The sequence below is a fragment of the Oncorhynchus clarkii genome, chromosome 22 (genome assembly GCF_045791955.1).
Source record: "Oncorhynchus clarkii lewisi isolate Uvic-CL-2024 chromosome 22, UVic_Ocla_1.0, whole genome shotgun sequence".
NCBI classification, from domain to species: domain Eukaryota; kingdom Metazoa; phylum Chordata; class Actinopteri; order Salmoniformes; family Salmonidae; genus Oncorhynchus; species Oncorhynchus clarkii.
In genome coordinates, this window is record NC_092168.1 from 28,019,595 (window position 1) to 28,041,964 (window position 22,370).

A 22,370-nucleotide genomic window follows, 5' to 3' on the forward strand; every position below is an offset into this window, starting at 1 on the left:
GACATGCTATAGCACATCATGCCTTCTTCTCATTGCTTAAATGCACATTTCATTGTTTTGCCTACTTTGTGTATTATAATATGTGCTTTTCGTCACAATGACGGGATACTATATAATGTTGTTGGGTCTGTAACCATGTTTGCCAGTGACAGTCTCTTCCCATTCAAATATTATTTTTTTAAACAAAAAGTTCAGTAACAGACCCATGGATGCACACAGCATAGGCATGTATTTAATTAATTTGCTATTCATGCATTAAAGCTCTGACACACTGGTAGGATTGTCAAACGTTTGTCTGCGGACAGTATTTAGCACCTCAGAATGGTGTCAGCAATCTCTTTTTTGTGTTCACACAGCAAAGACCTTGAAAGTTGTCAGCCACTCAATCATATTAAAATACTCCAAACCAGAAGTTGGCGATGCGTATCCGTGCATATTGCTTATGGTCTAGCTATCTGCGCTAATGTTGCTAATTTGTAGAAAGCCCTTGTTGATACTAGCTAGATGACGAAAACACAATATATTTCCCTCTCCATAATCCCATAGCCAAATTGTTTTGCTAGTTAACCTTGGCATATTCACCAGCTAGCACAACGAGCTAGCTAGCTAAGGACACTGGACTGGCAGTTACCTAATCAATTGTGATTGAATTATGTCAATACTAGTTAGTGGTTAGCTATCTTGGAGGAAGTATTTAGTGTTGTGTGCATTTAGTTAGCTAGCTAGCTACGCTACATTCCCATAGCCTACATTGCATATGAAGTGTGACTGGCTCGTCCATGGATGTAAGGAGAAAATGCCCTATTTCACCCCCTTTTTTTGGCTTGCACACATGGAGGTTCATGGCATTTACTTGGCTCAAAGTGAAGTTGTTGGCCACTGACAAGCCTATCTATTCTACAAGTACAATCATTAGACCGGGTCGGCATGCAGCAGGTACAGCTTTTCTTCTGTAAACATAAAGAACGACATCCTACTGTTATGTGTACCGATCGGCAGTGAGATTCTCGGTATTTCATTCTTTACAATTCATTTCAAAAGATGAATTTGTTGCACTACTCTTGATTATTATTTACCTGTGCAATGTTCTTGTGTATGAAAAGCATGTAAGACCCATAGCCTGCCCTATTCCATGATGCAAATGATTATCAGCCTCCTTTTGATGTCAAGGGTTATTTGTTGTGTTCATTATTTGCCTATGAATATAAACCAAATATTAATATCTTGAGTGTGGTTCATATTATTCTTGTACAGAACACATTTAGTTGGTTTTGCTAAATGCAAGAATCAATTTCCAAGTTGCATTTAGCTATATAATAATACATGTAGGAAGCACCGCCTATAATATGTGTGGCGCTGACGTGCATTTGTCCCTCACGTGACTCCAGGAATGTTAACAATGCAGTAAGTGTCGTCCAATTTTGTACTGAATTCTAATTCTGCCTGGAGTTGGGAGAAAATGGAGTCTCTTCATGATATTTACTCGGGCCTACCGTTAAGAGAAAGTTCGATAAATTATCGTATGTGTTGTGCAACAAATGATTGGATTTAAAGTTTCCCGAAAAGTGTATTTGGTTGGATTCTTTATCGGATTAAATCTCAATGATACATCTATCTCATGGTAAGTTAACAACTTCATATTTTGGGAAAGCTTAACTATTTTGATGAAGACACAGAAATAAAAGTTATTATTAGTACTGCATTTTATTTAAATTGAAGATAAAGCCTCGGATTTCTTCCAACGCGACCAGCTTTCGGCCAGAGAAAGACTGCTGGGACTGAAATTCTCCCTTCATTGGAATGTCGGGCTGCTCCAGGCTGTGGAGTTGCGTTGCTTCCAGCGCTAAATTGAGAAGGCCCCACGTTCTTTCACTCTCGAAATGTTAAACTAATCACAACCTCGACAAGAAAACCCACGAAGTGATCAATATGGTAAGAATATTGAAACAACCATTTGTTACTTTTCACTGTGATGGACGGGGTTCATAGTGGCGATTTTAGCATGTAAATCTTGGTGGGACAAACTCGACCAATTCTTTTTTTAGATGTATGCCAGCAAAGCCACTACACAACATTTTATAATGCCTATGTGGTCTGAAAAGTAAGGGAAATACAACCAGGATGATCCACTTTTATAGACAATATACCGACGCGCAGACAACGCATTGCGCAAACAAAACAACCCTCGCAATATCAGCTGGAATTACATGGGTCTAATTACTGAATTTATTGTTAAAAATATATATATTTGAATGGCAAGAGACTGTCACTTGCAAACATGGTTACAGACCCAACAACATGATATATTATCCCTTCATCGTGAAGAAAAACACATCAGCTTATTATAATACACAAAGTAAGCAAAACAATGAAATCATTCCGACATTGCCAAAAATGATGAATAAGATACTAATGAGACCTATATAAGCAATAAAACAATTGAATGTACAAACTATCGCATAATGGCAGGATGAGCATATAAGAGGCAAGCCATAATTTCGATTAAGACAATGAGCAAGTAGTCATAACAATTTGTTCAGCACTTTTGAAATGTACAGCGTCAGAATTCAGAATATGGGCCATTATTACAATATGCTCCCAGTACACCAAGTCAGAACCATAGGATAAATAAGCAGACAAGGAAAGCTCTTACAATATTCAATGATTACATTTCTCTACAACAGGCAATAGGCTACATGTGCACCACCAAGTCAGAACAGTAGGCTTAGTACTGAGGGGGAGAAGGACCAAATAATTAGGGTGAGACACATTGGCTACTAGCAGCTTACTACACATCATACACTTAAGATAACGTTATTAGCTACTGACATACACTATATATACAAAAGTATGTGGATTTAAATAAAGTTTAAATATATATTTTTTAAACTAGGCAAGTCAGTTAAGAACAAATTCTTATTTACAATGACGGCCTACCAAAAGGCAAAAGGCCTCCTGCGGGGACGGGGGCTGGGATTAAAAATGAATATAAAAATAGGACAAAACACACATCACGACAAGAGAGACAACACTACATAAAGAGAGACCTAGACAACAACATAGAAAGGCATAAACACTTGACAACACAGCATGGTAGCAACATTCTGAATTCTGTCGCTGTACAACATGGTAGCAGCATAAAACATGGTACAGACATTATTGGGCACAGACAACAGCACAAAGGTTAAGAAGGTAGAGGCAACAATACCCCTTCAAATGACTGGATTTGGTTATTTTAGCCACACCCGTTGCTGACAAGTGTATAAAATCGAGCACACAGCCATGCAATCTCCATAGACAAGCATTGTCAGTAGAGTGGCCTTATTGAAGAGCTCTGTGACTTTTAATGTGCCACCGTCATAGGATGCCACCTTTCCAACAAGTCTAGAGCTGGCCCGGTCAACTGTAAGGGCTGTTATTGTGAAGTGGAATTGTCTAGGAGCAACAGCTGTGAAATGGTAGTCCACACAAGCTCACAAAATGGGACCGGATTGGTGGATGCTAGGAGAACGCTACCTTCCCGACTGCATAGTGCTAACTGTAAAGTTTGGTGGAGGAAAAATAATGGTCTGTGGCTGTTTTTTCATGGTTCAGGCTAGGCCCCTTAGTTTCAGTGTAGGGAAATCTTAATGCTATAGCATACAATGACATACTACAGGATTCTGTGCCTCTAACTTTGTGGCAACAGTTTAGGGAAGGCCCTTTCCTGTTTCAGCATGACAATGCCCCTGTGCACAAAGCAATGTCCATACAGAAATGGTTTGTCGAGATCGGTGCGGAAGAACTTGACTGGCCTGCACAGAGCCCAGACCTCAACCCAATCGAACACCTTTAGGATGAATTGGATCGCCGAATGCGAGCCAGGCCTAATCGGCCAACATCCATGCCCGACCTCACTAATGCTCTTGTGGCTGAATAGAAGCAAGTCCCTGCAGCAATGTTCCATCATCATCTAGTGGAAAGCCTTCACAGAAGAATAGAAGCTGTTATAGCAGCAAAGAGGGACCAACTACATTTGAATGCTCTTGATTTTGGAATGAGATGTTTGACGAGGTGTCCACATACTTTTGGTCATGTAGTGGATCTTCCTGGCATATTACATTTATGCAGCAGTATACAAGACATATTTTTGGACTCACCATTGCTGTGATCACTTGAACGTGGCGGTCCTTCTTGTGGGCAAACTTTGTCATCAAACTCTGGCAATCTCTCGATTTATGGTGCTTTCAAGACAACTGGTAACTCAGAGTCATGATGTCAGTGATCTTAAGGTCGAAGCTCTAGAAAGAGGCCAAAGTTCCCAGTTGTCTTGAACACACCAATGTAATTCAACCTGTTTTGGCCCATGGTGTTGCTTGTGAATGTTCATGTTTTTAAACTTGGAAAGGAGATCCTTTCAGACCGATGTTTTAAATCCATAAATCCAGACTTGGACCACACACCCTCTCCACCTAATAGCAGGCAGGGGAAGCAAAATAGTGATTGCTTCTCAACTCTTGCAGTTAGCCACCGATTCCTTCCAAACCACTCATTGTTGAATATGCGATTTCAGACTTGTTGAGCAATGTTTTGTCCAATGGCCCAATGAGCACCGATAGGTTTAATCTATAATTTCTCTTCATATGACAAGGATTGAAATGGATTTGCCAGGAGATTGTCATAATTCATGAGGATGACTGCTTCCTAGCTAAGATTGTGAAAGTATGATGTTAACATGATCAGTCCAATCAAAGCTACGGTAGATATAACGTGATTTGAAGCCCTTTTATCTGTGGCCAATGACCTTGAGTGTTCTTGGACAGGCACTTCTCAGGTAAATCTATGGCAGCACCCAAGGGGGCCTGAACTGTCTAGCTGTCCCTGTAGATTTGGTGGTGACATAGTGTCCCCATGAGTGACACAACACTGAGCCAATCATGGCGCAACTGGAGTCGATTGCCAACGCCTACACTATATTTCCGCTGCCTGTCCCTCCACCACAGAAAGCACTGAGCTAGGCTGAAGCACCTGCATTTTGGAGCTGCCTTACTCAAGAAAGAGACCATGTTTGTATGCAGCTTTTTTAAATCAATGATTTTTTTTGGGAGGGGGACATTGTTTTCAAACTGAGATGTGACACGAATTAATGCCAAAATAACAAGCCAAAAAAGGGCGTTTTTTTGCTAAAATGGCCGGGCTCACTTCCTCCTTGCTGTTAGATTCATTATAAGTGTGCATGATGTTCTGTTGGGTCAAATGCAGTCAACAGATTGTTCCAAACAAGCACGATGCTGTGTTCCACTTTGCATCTTAATAAAAATCATTCCAGTTCTTTTACATATTTTGCATGTCAAATCTCAATATTTGGAGAGAAAAAAAATCACAATTAGATATTTTGCTGAGATTAGACAGGTTGATAAGATAATTACTTAATTATCCCGTGGGAAAATGTTGGTTGTGGCTCAGTGTATACATAAAAACACACAATCAAGCATAGAAAATGACATTATACACGTAGAAAAGCAATCACTGATTCATCTGTACACTATACACATGAGTACACTCTGTCAACTGCAGGCCAGCCCACTGTTCCTACTAGTGGGTTTAAAACATGTATGAGCCTTGTAAGTAGGAGACCCTGTCTCTACTCTCCTCTCTGTTGTTTTTCAGTGGAAATCTATTTTTCTGTTGTTTATTTTGGTCCGATCTGCCCCGTGATGCAATGGTATGAGTTTTCTTGTCGTCACTTGTGGAATGGAATGCTATGGGTCAGATGTGGCACGCAAAGCAAGACTGGGAGCTGAGGTTAAATATTCTGGAGATTGCTATGGTGCTTGGCACTCCCATCCTAAATATGTGTTTGTTTAGAAAAACTACACTCACAGTGAGTGCTGTGTTTGTTTAGAAAAACTACACTCACAGTGAGTGCTGTGTTTGTTTAGAAAAACTACACTCACAGTGAGTGCTGTGTTTGTGTCAGAAAAACTACACTCACAGTGAGTGCTGTGTTTGTTTAGAAAAACTACACTCACAGTGAGTGCTGTGTTTGTTTAGAAAAACTACACTCACAGTGAGTGCTGTGTTTGTTTAGAAAAACTACACTCACAGTGAGTGCTGTGTTTGTGTCAGAAAAACTACACTCACAGTGAGTGCTGTGTTTGTGTCAGAAAAACTACACTCACAGTGAGTGCTGTGTTTGTGTCAGAAAACGCCTCAAACACTCTAAGCTAACCACCTATATTTTAATAATTGTCATAATTGAACATGCCTAAGTTACACAGGTCCAATACATTAATAAAATGTTATACACGATCATACATCAATAATAGGGTTTTACACCACAAAAGCTATGTTACACAATTACACCGCCATAATACATTGTTGTTGCTATGTGACTATTCCACGTGTGCACAGATAAATATGCTTCCTTCACACCTATTATGCCCCAGAGAGTAGCACTGCCACAATAGAATGTAGACGATGTTCTTGGAGATAAAACTGCAAAGGGGTATTAATATTGGATCACACAGGAGAAGTTCACACACAGTTGATGAGATGTGTGTAACTAATGTAACCCTAGGCCACCATGACCACAACACACATCTTGACCTTACCCATACAGAGACATTTTAGTAACGTTTTCTGCTCTGGTCTTGCTCCACAGGTACAGAAGGGAGCCAGAGTGATTTGGGCCAAGGGCATCCTTGTGACCCCTCACATTACTTGGAATAGGAATGAGTGTGATCCCTAAAACACACAACATGGAACGCCAGTTGGAATCCTATCAGTAGGTGCCAGCAACACAGAGATAAACAAAAACCTTGACCAAGAGAAAGAGAGGAGGAAACATAATCTCTCCACAAATCTCTCCTACTGGAGGGCCTTATCTATTTAGGTCACAGAGTTCCAGAGCAAGCTTACGAGTGTTGTGTCAGTGTGTCAGTTGTGGGTGTGAGTTCCCTAGGCTAGATACTAAAACAGGGGAGTGTCATGAGGCCCAAGACGTTCCCCGCTGCTCCGTATGTGGGCAACACGCGCCAGCGCCTCCAGGAGATCAAGGAGGGGCTGAAGCAGCCAGCCAAGCTGGTGAGCCAGGCCCTCCATGGGGGCAGCTCCTGGGGTGAGGGGGGGCGCGGGACCGAAAGCAAGGGCAAAGACCCCGGGAGTCGCCAGCAGCAGCTCCGGCCCCCTCAGAAGTTCAACAACTACCAGAACGCTTTGAGAGAGATCCGCAGGTCCCTCATGCCCTTTGCCAATGAGTCTGGCCCCTCTGGCTCCGCCCACCCTGCTGGAGACGTCAACCGACAGATGCTGCAGGAGTTGGTCAATGCTGGCTGTGACCAGGTGAGGACTGGAGAGTGAGTGAGTGTCTGTGCGCTTTCAAGTGGGAGAATCTGCTCTTGTCTGTATCAATGTCTCAGCTTAAATGCTGGTTCTATAATCATGTCCTGTAAGTGCCTAACATAACTCACAAATGTGGATGTTGAAAGCGCCATTCAATGTCATAATATCCAGAGTACAGTACAATGGTTACATAATGTGGAACGCAGAAATGTTAAAATATCAGTTGGTTTCTTCATCTTCTTTTGGAACGAGTGAATGTCTTGTCCACTCCAGAGAGAGATAGAAGAGGAGAGCGAAGGTTTCTGCAGGAAATTGTCAGCTCACACATGCTCACCTTTCGCCTAAAGAAATAAAGCCTACTATATTTCAGATATGGATAGCCTTATTACAGGGATGCAATTTCTCTGAGTATTTCTAAGTAATAAGGGTCAGGCTGTTCAGCAGAGTTCAGTCTCTTTAAACACCAATAACTGGCCGAAGATCAGGGCATTTTAAAGGGCTCTGTGTGTTCCAAGCACTTGGACTGGCCAGATACCAGTTACTATAATCAGACTCAATACTGTGGTTGAAGTGTTCAGGACAGGCCTGAGGACAGGCCCTGTGATGGCAGCACTCTCATTTTAAAGAATGCTTAACTCAAGTCTGTGCTAGGGAAAAAACGCTCCTCAGACCTCAGCACAGTAGAATTAGAGATAGTGGGGCGAGAGGGAGGGAAGAAAGACACAAGCCAGATAGATGCAACTCTTTTCCTGCCTACTGACTTTGACTGTCTGTCGTCTGGCTTTCACCATCATAGTGATGGATTGTAGATATGGTGTCTCAGTGAGCGAAGCTGCGGTCGCCTGGCACTGTGTTTGTCCTAGGACGGCCTCCTCAAGTTAACCCAGTCGGGGAACGGGTCCAGTAAAGACATTAACAACAACATTACGACCATTTAGCAACTTCATCAGTCCTCCGCCCTTTACATAAATGCTTTTAGTTTTCTGGACCAGCCACCAGGCGTATGATGGACGGTCCTGGTCTTTTTAGGCGACTGTAACCTAGGGGCCACTGAACAGACCATTGAGTGTGGGCCCGGGCCCGTATTTTCCTACACATTCCACAGCCATAATGGCCACTGTAGTGAGTGGCCTCTCTAGTCTCAACCCCCCTCCATCCCCAAGGGCCCTCTGGCCTTATTCTTATCAGCAGCCTCTCCTCCTCCAGCCACACATTACACAGCGCTGTGGCAAGTTACATAATCACAGTAAAAGAGGAAATGTTTTGGTGGGGAGCGAGGAGGGGCCACTGGGAGGGGTGGAGTGTGGAGGAGCCTTCCTTCATGTGTACAGCGGCTGCACTATTACTGTACGAGGGACGGGCCAGGCGGAGTGGAGGGGAGACAGGAATCTTATGCACACTAAGCATATTAAACCTCTGACATGAAATGATGTGGTCGCTGCCTTTATGTAATGATGAGGTAATAACAGGATGTGACAGAGGCCTTGTGTGCGTGTGTGCGTGTTTGGGATAACTCCCTGGCTTGTTGCTGTAACCATTATAACAAGGGTGCAAATGTGGTTGAGGATATTTTAGGCACATGAGTCTAGTAGACAAACAGAGGGAGAAGATGAGAGTATGTGAGAGGGAGGGAGAGCAATGGGAGGAAAAGACACCCAAAAATACAGATTTCCAAATAGCTGGAATTCTTTACTTCCTGGCCTGTGGAAGTGAGTGTTTATTTTCGGTTTCCTGTGCCTTTACGCTAGTATGTGTGTGTGTTATGCGTGAGGGAAAGGGAGGGAAAGAGTGTGTTTTGGTTCAGTGATATGGGCAGGCCCACTCTGATGTACACACACATTGTGTAGAATATCTGTGGCTCCGTTGTTTCCTGGTTCTGAGAGCTGATTGTGCTTTGTCGCTATGCAGCCCTGTTTTTAAACCCTTAAGTTTCCTCCCTGCAAATGGAAGCACCCAGTCTGTGTCAGAACCTGTGGACACACAATGGCTGCATTAGTCTCTTTAAACTAGTTTAAAGTCCACTTCAGTCCTTAAAATGTGTTTAGCCCTAGTTAGGGTTGTTGCGGTGACTGCCATGACTGCAGTCATTCTAAGTGACCGTTGAGTCATCTGTAACCTCCTCTTATGCACTCTGTATATGCGTTAGTAGTACCCAACTCGCTAATGATCTTCAGGTCGCAAATGGCCTGGTAGTCAGGGCTCTATTGACCCTCTAACTACTCTGACATAAACGCAATCTAAAATTAAAACAATATCTGCTTTTAAAACTCACCTCACCGTGATGATCAATTTGAAGAAAGAAATTCAACAACGGGTTGAAACTGAGTGGAAAACATGGTTGTTGTGGATGTTGCTTCAAAGTCTAATACAAATAAATAGACAGCACTTTCTAAGGTAATGATTAATTCAAAACATCCATATGCATATTAGAACTTATGCATATTCATAGGCCCAAACCGTAATGAGTTGAAGACACCGCCCCCCCCCCCCCCAAAAAAAAAAACAGAGTTAAAATTGTTGTGCTGTTATACAATACATAGCCTTCTGCATATTACACAAAAATACTGATTTTAAGATATCTTTGGTATATAATTGGTCTATCCTAAATTGAGTTAGCCTACAGTTTGTAGTGAATTTGATTTTGAATAGCCTAGTAATAGGGCATTTTATTTATTTTCATAGTTAATAGGCTGACACATGACCTTATAGCTAGAGAATATCTCACTACTGTGCATTTCCATCTCCTCCCCTCTCTTCTTCATTCCTTTCTCCAGCGCACAGAGAGAGGGGGTGGCAACAGTTTCATGAAATGTTTAGATGTGAAAACATGTTACTATCCATGTTCCCAAACAGATTTCACTTGGTTTCCCAACTGAAGCACTGAGTAGCTGTAGAAACAGGGTGGGAACAGAGCCCATGGCATACAGTTTGGGCAGAATATCACCAGTTGCGCGTGGTGAAGTAACCGGTAACCGGAGTAGCCTAAACAAACCAGCAGAAAGTGGCCTTAATTTAACATTGTAAATCAAAACTAATTTTGACAAGACAAGATTAAACTTAGAATAGTCTGATGGGTTAAAATTAGAACATATTTTTGCGACTTTCTAAAGTCCTCAATATCCTATAGTTTCATCATGCAGCCCATATATCTTTTGATTTCTAAGACATTTTAAGGTTTGTATCATTCTCAACTACAGTTGACAAATAAGTCTAAATCTAGTGAATAGGACCTGTTTGAAATGATTACCTTTACGCTCAACATAGCCACTTCATATGTGCTCTCTCACTCCAGGAATTCGAAAAATATACTTTCTATTTTATTCAGCTGTTCAATTATATTCTTATTACTATAAAATAATATCAAATAATGGAACATGACTCATAAGCATATCTTGTCTGCTAAATTAACAAGCCTACAGCCTATGGAATGGCACATAGCCAGATAACATACAGTAGGCCAACTCACATTTTGTTCTTCTGAAATACATTTACTTCAAATAATAATGTTTCTTTAGACCTGCTGAAAATACATTCATTGGTGATGGTATATATGCAATTGATTTATAACTTTTCTTTCATGCAGACGTTCCAAAGGCGCACATCAGCAGCTTGTATGCGTGGAGGTCTGGAGATGCTAAACGTGTTTATGTTAATTAACGGTCAATTACCTTGAGACCGGCAGTCTTATGCATGACAATAACCGGCTGACAAAAATGAATGACCGCCACAACCCTAGCCCTAGTTTATTTTCTGTCAAATGTAATATTCATATTCAACATCATCAAGATTAGTCTTGATTCTATGTTTTAAACAACAACCTCCAGTGGTTCTTTCAGGTGAGCAGTAGGATTTGGTTGAAGTTCTCTAACTTACCAGCGGAGGCAGTGTGGGGCTGAATGCCTGTGTTGACTGAGGGCCACACTGAGGTATGGGTTGAATGTCTTTAGAGTGAGGTCATATGACATTAAGGGGTATTTCCTCATGTAGGTGTAGGTCGCCTAGTTAAAGAACGGTCACAGCTTGTGTCATGTTTATTTTCACGTCTCACTCACTGATGTTTAATGGCTGTTGTTGTTTGTACGCTGCCTATCAGCCAGTATGAAAATAGTAGGAAAACCTGCATGATCTTTATATAAATCCTAAAATATGTACTACAGTATGGTACAGGACTGTCACCGTAGAGGTCCTTGTCATAAAAATAGCGTGCTGTTGAAAGAATGTAAAAGGGAAGGTTCTCTGTTTTATGTTGTTGTGTGTGTGTGTGTGTGTGGCTCAGGAAGTGGCTGGTGCATGACCCCAGGAGAAGAGGATGCAGGTGCATGGCCTGCTGAGGGGCTGTTTAAATCATCATGTCCTTCTGTGTGCATGGTTGACAATAGAATAGACAATGACAACAGAAGAGGCTATACACTATCTGGCACTAAAATAATGCAATCTGTTCCACAAAATGAGATGGATGAGTGTCATCAGTCACAGTCTCTCAATGATTTATCAGTGTCTTTTCAACACCGTTGTTTTGCCACCAGGAAATGGCGGTGCGGGCTCTGAAGCAGACGGGCAGCAGAAACATTGAGGCTGCTCTGGAGTACATCAGTAAGATGGGATACCTGGACCCCCGCAATGAACTCATCGTCCAGGTCATCAAACAGACCTCACCAGGTAATACAACTCATGCACATACAGTGCATGCAGTATTCAGACCCCTTTACTCGTTCCACATTTCATAAATGTACAGTCTTATTCTAAAAATGATTAAATTGGTGACAAAGCTACAACAGGTTGATAGAAATGTTTGCAAATGTATTAAAAGTAAAAAACGGAAATATGACATTTACATAAGTATTCAGACCCTTTACTCAGTACTTTGTTGAAACACATTTGGCAGCGATTACAGCCATGAGCCTTCTTGGGTATGACTCTACAAGCTTGGCACACCTGTATTTGGGGAGTTTATCCCATTCATCTCTGCAGATATTCTCAAGATCTGTCTCCAGAGATGTTCGATCGGGTTCAAGTCCTGGCTCTGGCAGGGCTGCTCAAGGACATTCAGAGACTTGTCCCGAAGCCACTGCTGTGTTGTCTTGGCTGTGTGCTTAGGGTCGTTGTCCTGTTGGAAGGTGAACCTTCATCCCAGTAGGCGGTCCTGAGCGCTCTGGAGCAGGTTTTCATCAAGGATCACTCTGTACTTTGCTCCGTTCATCTTTCCCTCGATCCTGACGAGTCTCCCAGTCCCTGCAGCTTAAAAACATCCCCACAGCATGATGCTGCCACCACCATGCTTCACCGTAGAGATGGTGCCAGGTTTCCTCCAGATGTGACGCTTGGCATTCAGGCCAAAGAGTTCAATCTTGGTTTAATCAGAGCAGAGAATCTTGTTTCTCATGGTCTGAGAGTCCTTTAGGTGCCTTTTTTAAACTCCAAGCAGGCTGTCATGTGCCTTTTACTGAGGAGTGGCTTTTGTTTGGCCACTACCATAAAGGCCTGATTGGTGGAGTGCTGCAGTGATGTTGGTCCTTCTGGAAGATTCTCTCATTTCCACAGAGGAACTCTGGATGTCTGTCGGAGTGACCTTGGGGTTCTTGGTCATCTCTCTGACCAAGGCCCTTCTACCCGATTGCTCAGTTTGGCGGGGCGTCCAGCACTTGGAAGAGTCTTGGTGGTTCCAAACTTCTTCCATTTAAGAATGATGGAGGCCACTGTGTTCTTGGGGACCTTCAATGCTGCAGACATTTTTGGTACCCTACCCCAGATCTTAAATAAAGGTAAAAATAAAAAATAAAAATCTGTGCCTCAACACGATCTTGTCTCGGAGCTCTACAGACAATTCCTTCGACCTCATGGCTTGGTATTTGCTCTGACATGCATTGTCAACTGTGGGACAGGTGTGTGCCTTTCCAAATCATGTCCAATCAATTGTATTTACCACAAGTGGACTGCAGAAACATCTCAAGGATGATAAATGGAAACAGGATGCACCTGAGCTCATTTTCGAATCTCATAGCAATACTTATCTAAATAAGATATTTCCAGTTTTTATTTGTAATACATTTGCAAAAATGTCTAAAAACCTGATTTCACTTTGTCATTATGGGTTATTGTGTGTAGATTCACGAGGAAAATGTTTTATTTAATCCATTTTAGAATAAGGCTGTAATGTAGAAAAATGTGGGAAAAGTGAAGGGGTCTGAATAGTATCCGAATGCACGGTACATTCTAAATATATGCACATAAAGTTTGAAATGCAGTAAGGATATGAACTCACTCCCCACTATGATTTCTGTCCACAGGCAAAGGGGGCATTCCAAACTCAATAGACCACAGACCACCATTGGAGGGAACAAGTGAGGGCGCCATGCCTCCCTACCACCAGATGGGGGCGCCGATGTATGAGGGTGCTGGTTATGGGCCAGAGGGCGCCTACATGGGCACCCCTCCTGTCATGAACTACATGATGCCCCCCTCGGTCGCGGTACAGGGCCCTGCCATAGGTAACCCCATGGGACGCCCTCTCAGCATGGGAGCCTACACTCCAGCCATGGCAGCCTACCCTCCAGCCAATCCAGGGAACCCCATGTATACCCCAGGCACCACGCAGAATGCCTATCCAGGCAGTATGGAGCAGGCCATGATGGGCTACAGCGTCCCCAGCCAGCCCCTGCAGCTCCAGCCCCAGGCACCAGGAGGCCCTGTCCCAGGACCCCACTACGACTATGGCCACATCCGGCCTCACATGTTGGAGCCCTCAAGCTACGGCGTGCAGAGGAGTGCCTCCTTCCAGAACAAGATGCCGCCGCTGGCACCCGACAACTACGTCAACATGCAGGGGAAAGGGGTCATGGGCCAGAATGGGGGAGGGTACCCTCCTAACATGTACATACCGCCCCACCCCCAGCAGTCCAGCCCAACCTCACACCAGGTCCACATGATGTCCCGCTCACCCGGTGGAGCCGCCGCTGCCCTGGGGCCAGATTTCTCTGACCTGCTCACACCCTCTAGAGCCAGCCTTAACCTGGACCTGTACGAGCAGCACCAGCACCACTGGGCCGGTCCCCAGGGGCCTGAGGGGGCCCCTCCAGCCAGGCAGCCCCAGCCTCAGGGGCCCTTCCGGGGAGAGGTGAGGGTCCCCAGTAGGACCAACTCCTTCAACAACCGGTCAGTGCCCCCAAACAACGTCCGACCCACCCTGGTCACCCCAGCTCCCGGCAAGCAAGACCCATCCCTGGGACAACCCAACACCATCACAGCGGTGACTTCGCCCCCCATCCAGCAGCCAGTGAAGAGCATCCGAGTAATGAGGCCCGAGCCGAAGACTGCTGTGGGGCCATGTCACCCTGGCTGGTTGGCTGCTCAGGAAGCATCTGAGCCCCTCGCCTACATGCCTGAAGAGGCCTACTCTCTGGAGCATGCCCAGGAGACCCGCTGTCCACCACCTCCCTACCCCAAAACCCTGCACATGTCTGGGGCTGCTTCAGAGGCAGGGCCCCTGGAGGGACCAGGAGGATCTATGTGTGGAGCCCCAGACCTCAACACTCCTTCTAGGCCACATGGTGGTAGTGGAGGAGGAAAGGCAGAGGAGAGCCAGGTGAAAGAGAAGACCAAGGCTGGGAAAGGAGAGAAGGCAGTAAAAAACAAGAAGCAGATCCAGACATCGCCAGTGCCGGTGAGGAAGAATGGACGTGATCAGGAGAAGAGGGAGTCGCGCATTAAAAGCTACTCGCCCTTCGCCTTCAAGTTCTACATGGAGCAGCATGTGGAGAATGTGATGAAGACCCACCAGCAGAAACTGAACCGCAGGCTGCAGCTAGAGCAGGAGATGTCCAAGGTAAGACAGAGAGAGACGTTAAAGGTTTTGAGGACCTGTGTTGTCCTCAAGACCCTACACCTCGAAAACCCTACATGCCTAGAATGGGAGTCGATGAGTTCATGGCTTTATATGTAACAGCTTGTCCAAAACATTTAGAAAAACAATTACTCAGGGTTCAGTCCTTTTGATAGAATGTTATGAAATCATACAAACAAAAAAATGGCTTTTACTAGTCAAGTAATACATTAGATATTTTTTCCCCCTACATTCACAGTTGATTGAGACATTAGCAATATAAAATATAATATAATCGTAGTAAGGTATGTATACAGTATTTTACCAAGGCACCTCAACCTTTTTTATTCTTCCCCTCCCCCTTCCTCCAGGCTGGCCTATCAGAGGCGGAGCAGGAGCAGATGAGGAAGATGCTTAACCAGAAGGAGTCCAACTACAACCGGCTGCGCCGTGCCAAGATGGACAAGGCCATGTTTATCAAGATCAAGACGTTGGGGATCGGGGCCTTCGGTGAGGTGTGCCTGACCCGCAAGGTGGACACGGGAGCCCTGTACGCCATGAAGACGCTGCGCAAGAAGGACGTGCTAAACCGCAACCAGGTGGCCCACGTCAAGGTAAAGCTGAAGGCAAATTATCATGATGACGCGTTGCACCTGGTGATATTTCCATGTTATTGTGATGCCAAAAGCACATTTCAGCGTTTGGTGTGGAATGGACAATAAAGTTTTTTCTTATTCTTTCTAACCCTAAGGCTGAGCGTGACATCCTGGCGGAGGCAGACAACGAGTGGGTGGTGCGTCTGTACTACTCTTTCCAGGACCGAGACAGCCTCTACTTTGTCATGGACTACATCCCCGGAGGAGACATGATGAGCCTGCTGATCCGCATGGGCATCTTCCCTGAGCCGCTGGCATGCTTCTACGTGGCTGAGCTGACCCTGGCCATCGAGAGTGTCCACAAGATGGGCTTCATCCACCGCGACATCAAGCCGGACAACATCCTCATCGACCTGGACGGACACATCAAGTTGACCGACTTTGGCCTCTGCACTGGCTTCCGCTGGACGCACAACTCCAAGTACTATCAGAAAGGTGAGCAGGGGAAAGACAAAGGACACGTTCTTTCACTGCGTAGATGCTTTTGTATAGACGGCTTCCCCTTGATATGATCTATATGTAATATCCTCTCCTCTCTCCAGGGAGCCACATCAGACAGGACAGCATGGAGCCCAGTGACTTCTGGGATGACGTGTCCAACTGTCGTTGTGGCGACCGGCTGCAGACCCTAGAGCAGCGGGCGACACGGCAACACCAGCGCTGCCTGGCACACTCCCTGGTGGGCACGCCCAACTACATCGCCCCTGAGGTGTTGTTGCGCAAAGGTGAGGGCAAGACCGGGCATGGTGGAGTAGTTGTATGTTTGATATATGAAATAAAGAAGTGTATTATGATCTTGTTAGTGAGCAGTTGTGGTGTTGTCCTTGCAGGGTACACCCAGCTGTGTGACTGGTGGAGTGTGGGAGTGATCTTGTTTGAGATGCTGGTGGGACAGCCCCCCTTCCTGGCCCCGACACCCACCGAGACACAGATTAAGGTTAGTAGTCAGTCGACTCACGGCTCAGTAAAACTACTGAATGTGGAAATACCATATCACTCCTCAATTGCAGCTCTGAAACATACTGTATCCTCACGGTCTCCCCCTTCCCTTTCCTCTTCAGGTGATAAACTGGGAGAGCACGCTGCAGGTGCCCCCGCAGATCAAGCTCAGCCCCGAGGCTGTCGACATCATCGGCCGTCTCTGCTGCTCCCCAGAGGAACGTCTTGGGAGCAACGGCGCCGGCGAGATCAAAACTCATCCCTTCTTCGACCAGATGGACTTCTCCAGCAACCTGCGCACCCAGCCCGCCCCCTACCGGCCCAAGATTGCCCACCCCATGGACACTTCCAACTTCGACCCAGTGGAGGAGGAAGGGGGTCCCGGGGCGTGGAGTGATAGCGGAGACAGCATCCGGGCCTGGGAGACCCTCTGCACCCCACACGGGAAACACCCGGAGCACGCCTTCTACGAGTTCACCTTCCGCAGATTCTTTGATGACAACGGCTGCCCCTTCCGCTATCCCAAGCCCCCAGAGACCAGCCACAGCCAGGGGCCTCCCAGCCACAGCGGAGCCAGCAGCATGGGCCCTGAGGAGGAAGAGGATGAGGAGGAGGAAGAGCAGGGGGAGGGCTGTGAGCCTGTGTATGTGTAGAAGAGCCCAGACTGTTGGCTTTCTAAACCATGCCCCCCTCTCTCTTTCTCTCTCGCTCTCTCTCTCCAGCAAATCAACACTCAGCACCTGGGACCCTGTCTGCCAACCTCCCATCTACCACTGTGAATGTATGTTCATGTGTGTGTGCGTGCCTCTGTATATGTGGTTTTGAGAGACTGAGAGCGAGTGAGATATTGAGAACAGGACGGCCTGACATCTGTTCAACAATTCAAGCACTACTGTGTGGAATCTACAGCGTGAGCAGAGACCACAGTAAGAACCCCTGATCTAGGACCAAGAAACAACTAACTGTACAAGGGCTAGGCATGGGATAATGATGCCAGAGGACTGTTATGAAAAAAGACTCATCAGAACAGGTAGTTCTTCTAAAAGGCTCCCACTGCACTGTGGAGGTTTACAAAAGTGTTCAGATAAGAGTTTGATGCTGGGACCGTGACCATGCGTGTTTCTAGTGGTCATAGTGCTCTATCCCATTCCTTCCGCCCTGAGTCTTACAGAGATCACTTCTTCCAGGTTGACCTTACCCCATGAAGTAAACACAAACACTTGCTGTTTCACGGGTTGCTTGTCTCTTCCTTTCTGAGACTTAGGGACTAGAACCAGTGTGTGCTTTGGAGACTGAGCTGGACGTTAGGTTGGACTGGACTGAATTAACTAGCGGGAAGAATCAAAACGCAACACTTCTCACACAGCTGTGACAAAATAAGCTACCAAAATACACATACACACTTTGCAGGATGGTTGAACTACACAATCTAGGAGGGGGCAATGAGGTTGTCCTCTGCAGCTAACCACCTGAAGTCCTCTAAAACCACAGGGTTATCTTACACATTTCTATCAATGTTGTTTGGATGTTTTCCAAAGGTAGACGTTCTGACATGGCAGTCTAGAGATTCCCCCAAGGTTAACTAGCTGTGTGTCTCCTACCTTCAACTTCACACACATTTTTTTTCTCCAAATAGGTGATGTGGGATGCCGCCATCTTGTTGTTAGAGAGCCACTATGTTGTTCCCGTATCACCCTTAAATGATTCTGTTTTGAGTGTCAGACCCAGGGGAATGGATGTGATGGGGAAATACTCGTAGGAACAACAACAAATTCCTTTGGTTGAAGTGCCAGCTGTCAGATACATGGATGACATTGTTATTTGAGTCAATCAATTCCTTTCTCGGTATTATTATGATGACTATGTTTTATTGAGCTAGTTCTGAGGAAGGTGAACTACAAGTGTGAATCATTGCATTGTTGTGGATATGGATCTGGTGATTACATACATGTTTGGTAAGCAGTCACGCCTATCCATGTCTCAACACAACACATACAGTACACCTGCTCTAAGACTGTCATGTACTGTGACATTACTGATGCCGTGCTTTTTAGCCACATTGACATTTCAAAGTCCAACCTGCTAGTGCACCACTTCCACACGCGCAGTATTATAGAGTTAACACATCCAAGTGTCCACACAGTCTCCTCGGTCCGTATGGAGACATGGCAGAAACATGTGATAGTATGACTATGTGCAATACAGAAAATACAATATATCCTTTTGTAAACACTTACAATTATCCTTTAGATTTTTTAATACTGAAACACGCTATGTACAAATATATATTATATTGGTTGATATATTTTCCATATAGTTACATGACCCAATGCTGCTTATTATTGTGATTAATATTATTATTTGCATTTTTATCATTATTTCATGTATATGTACTTCTTTCCTTTTTGTGTAAAAAGAAAAGTGTGGGTTTAATTGCCAGTGTGTTTGAGTTTGAAAGTGCTTTTTTCGATGAATGTTGGTGCATGTCTATCCACCACAAGATGATGTTGATGATCAGTGTTTGTGCAGAATAACGACAGCAGCGTTCCTGCTCTCTGCAACTGGGCTGGCCCTGTGTGTAGGAGAGCAGGGATGGAAGAGGGAGAGAGACAGACAGTGATAAAGAAAGATGTGTTTCAGAGACAAAAGGAAAGCTGGGCAGGATTGGTTATAAAGTGTCAAATATATGAATAAATAGCCTCCTTTGTATTACAAGCCCAAGTATGGTAAATGACAGACTATTATTGGTACATTTTAATGAATCCTAATGACCACAGGTTAATTTGACCATTAATATTATGCTTGTGTTACAGAATTGTTGTTATGCAGTGGAGCACTGCTCAAAGCAGGGAATGCTTTATTTTCTCCAATATCTCCATATGCTTATTGACAATCAACCATTGACGCAGTTTTGTATGTCCAGCTGAATAACAGTATTCCATATGTGATTGCATACTGACGGTTGCATACTGAAGTTGCAAGTTCTGCCGTAAGTCAATTCCCAAACATTCTAAGTGCACCAATATGTATCTCAAAGATCAGATTTGTGACATAATATGAGGGAAATATTTTAAACAATGACAATTGTTTAAACGTGCCATTAATGTTTTTTCTCACTTGCATGACAAAATGAATTGAAATGGACATGTTTTTTACAATATGCCTCATGTCTTCAGGATTGGGCATCAAATTCACTTAATTTGATCATCGTTGTCAGCGCAAGTGGGATTGCCAATCCACCAGGATGGACTACTCAGTGAAAAATAGCTTTAAAAAGAAACTGCTCACCGAGTCAGTTTTCTCGTGTGTATGAGTGTTTTGTATTAGGTGTGCTGTGGATGATGTGTGGTTTCCCTGTATCTGAGTTTTGAAAGTGATGACTGACAATCTTTGACTGATTTGAGATCTTATGTAATGACTCATGATGGGATTTTTTAAAATCTATGTACCTTTTTGTATTTTTACTCTCGGGAGTTTCTCATGTCTTTGATCCTCCTTAATGTATAGTACAATTTTGTTACTCTTGAATATATATTTATACAGATATACATATTTTTTGGTATCTATATTCTTTTTAATTTCCTCTGAGCTAATGTTCGAACCTCTTTGTCTACAGTATTATAGACAATAATTTGGACAGTATATCACCTTTTTTACATATGTATGAATTTGAAAAAATGCTTTCACTGTCCTCACGTGTAAAATATATGTATAAATTTAAATTAACCAGCTTTGACTTGTGTTGTAATTCCAAAGCCTCAAACAATGTTATGTCTGGATGAATAATATGATTGACTCTTGGGCTTTGAATATTAGACTTAACCAATTTTAGCAGAAAATTGTGAGAAAACTGTTGATGTGAGAAAGGTGAAAGATAATTTATTTGGACTTCTACAGGAACTTGTCTGGCATTGAAGAGTAGTGAGTTTAGACCACATTTAATCATATTTTACAGACATGACAGATGACAACCACAAACACAGAGCTACAGTGCATTTGGAAAATATTCAGACCCTTAAACTTTTTCCAAATGGTACGTTACAGCCTTATTCTAAAATGGATTTATGAAAAATGTCACACATTACCCCATGATGACAAAGCAAAAGCAGGTTGTAGAAATGTTTGCAAATGTATTAAAAAAATAACATTTAAAAAATATACCTTATTTACGGAAGTATTCTGACCTTTTGCTATGAGACTTGAAATTAAGCTCAGGTGCATCCTGTTTCCATTGATCATCCTTGAGATGTTTCTACAACTTGATTGGAGTCCACCTGTGGTAAATTCAATTGACAGGACATTTGGAAAGGCACACATGTCCATATAAGGTCCCACAGTTGACAATGCATGTCAGAAAAAAAACCAAGCCACGAGCTCAAAATAATTGTTCCGTAGAGCTCCGAGACAGGATTGTGTCGAGGGACAGAAGGGTACCAAAATAATTCTGCAGCATTGAAGAATGGAAGAAGTTTGGAACCACCAATACTCTTCCTAGAGCTGGCTGCCCGGCCAAACAGAGCAGTCGGGGGAGAAGGGCCTTGGTCAGGGAGGTGACCAATAATCCAATGGTAACTCTGACAGAGTTCAGAAGCCACTACTCAGTAAAAGGCATACAACAGAACAGCCCGCTTGGAGTTTGCCAAAAGGCACCTAAAGACTCTCAGATCATAAGAAACAAGATTCTCTGGTCTGATGAAACCAAGTTGAACTATTTGGCCTGAATGCCAAGCGTCACATCTGGAGGAAACCTGGCACCATCCCTACGGTGAAGCATGGTGGTGGCAGCATCATGCTGTGGGGATGTTTTTCAGCAGCAGGGGCTGCGAGACTAGTCAGGATTGAGGGGAGAGATGAACAGACTAAAGTACAGAGAGATCCTTGATGAAAACCTGCTCCAGAGCGCTCATGACCTCGGACTGGGGCGAAGCTTTACCTTCCAACAGGGCAATGACCCTAAGCACACAGCCAAGACAATGCGCAAGTGACTTCGGGACAAGTCTCTGAATGTCCTTGAGCAGCCCTGCCAGAGCCCGGACTTGAATCCAATCTAACATCTCTGGAGAGACATGAAAATAGCTGTGCAGCAACGCTCCCCATTTAACCTGACAGAGCTTGAGAGCATCTTCAGAGAAGAATGGGAGAAACTCCCCAAATACAGGTGTGCCAATCTTGTAGCTTCATACCCAAGAAGACTCGAGGCTGTAGTTGCTACCTTAGGTGCTTCAACAAAGTACTGAGTAAGGGTCTGAATACTTCTGAAATATCACATTTACATTTTATTTTTAATAAAACTGTTTTTGCTTTGTCATTATGGGGTATTGTCTGTAGCTTGAGGGGGGGGACTATTTAATCCAGTTTACAATAAGGCTGTAACGCAACAATGTGGAGAAAGTGAAGGGGTCTGCATACTTTCTGAATGCACTGTATATACAGTTGAAGTCGGAAGTTTACATACACTTATGTTGGAGTCATTAAAACTCCTTTTTCAACCACTCCACAAATTTCTTATTAACAAACTATAGTTTTGGCAAGTCGGTTAGGACTTTATGCATGACAAGTAATTTTTCCAACAATTGTTTACAGACAGATTATTTCACTTATAATTCACTGTATCACAATTCCAATGGGTCAGA

At 44.0% G+C, this 22,370-nt stretch overlaps 1 protein-coding gene across 3 annotated transcripts; it reads left to right on the top strand.

The window, feature by feature from the left end:
- Positions 1-1,398: 1,398 nt before the first annotated feature.
- On the top strand, positions 1,399-20,466 carry LOC139380726 (serine/threonine-protein kinase LATS2-like). Of its 3 annotated transcripts, XM_071123699.1 has the most exons (10): positions 1,409-1,621; positions 1,752-1,932; positions 6,644-7,323; positions 11,850-11,982; positions 13,611-15,145; positions 15,514-15,756; positions 15,894-16,233; positions 16,341-16,523; positions 16,629-16,735; positions 16,860-20,466. In XM_071123699.1, the coding sequence occupies exons 3-10, from the start codon at positions 6,970-6,972 to the stop codon at positions 17,388-17,390; spliced, it is 3,426 nt and encodes a 1,141-aa protein (XP_070979800.1). In that variant the 5' UTR covers positions 1,409-1,621; positions 1,752-1,932; positions 6,644-6,969; the 3' UTR covers positions 17,391-20,466. The 3 variants fall into 3 exon arrangements, with proteins under 3 accessions (XP_070979802.1, XP_070979800.1, XP_070979799.1); XM_071123701.1 differs by lacking the exon at positions 1,752-1,932 and having other exon boundaries at positions 1,399-1,621; XM_071123698.1 differs by having other exon boundaries at positions 1,426-1,932.
- Positions 20,467-22,370: the final 1,904 nt, after the last annotated feature.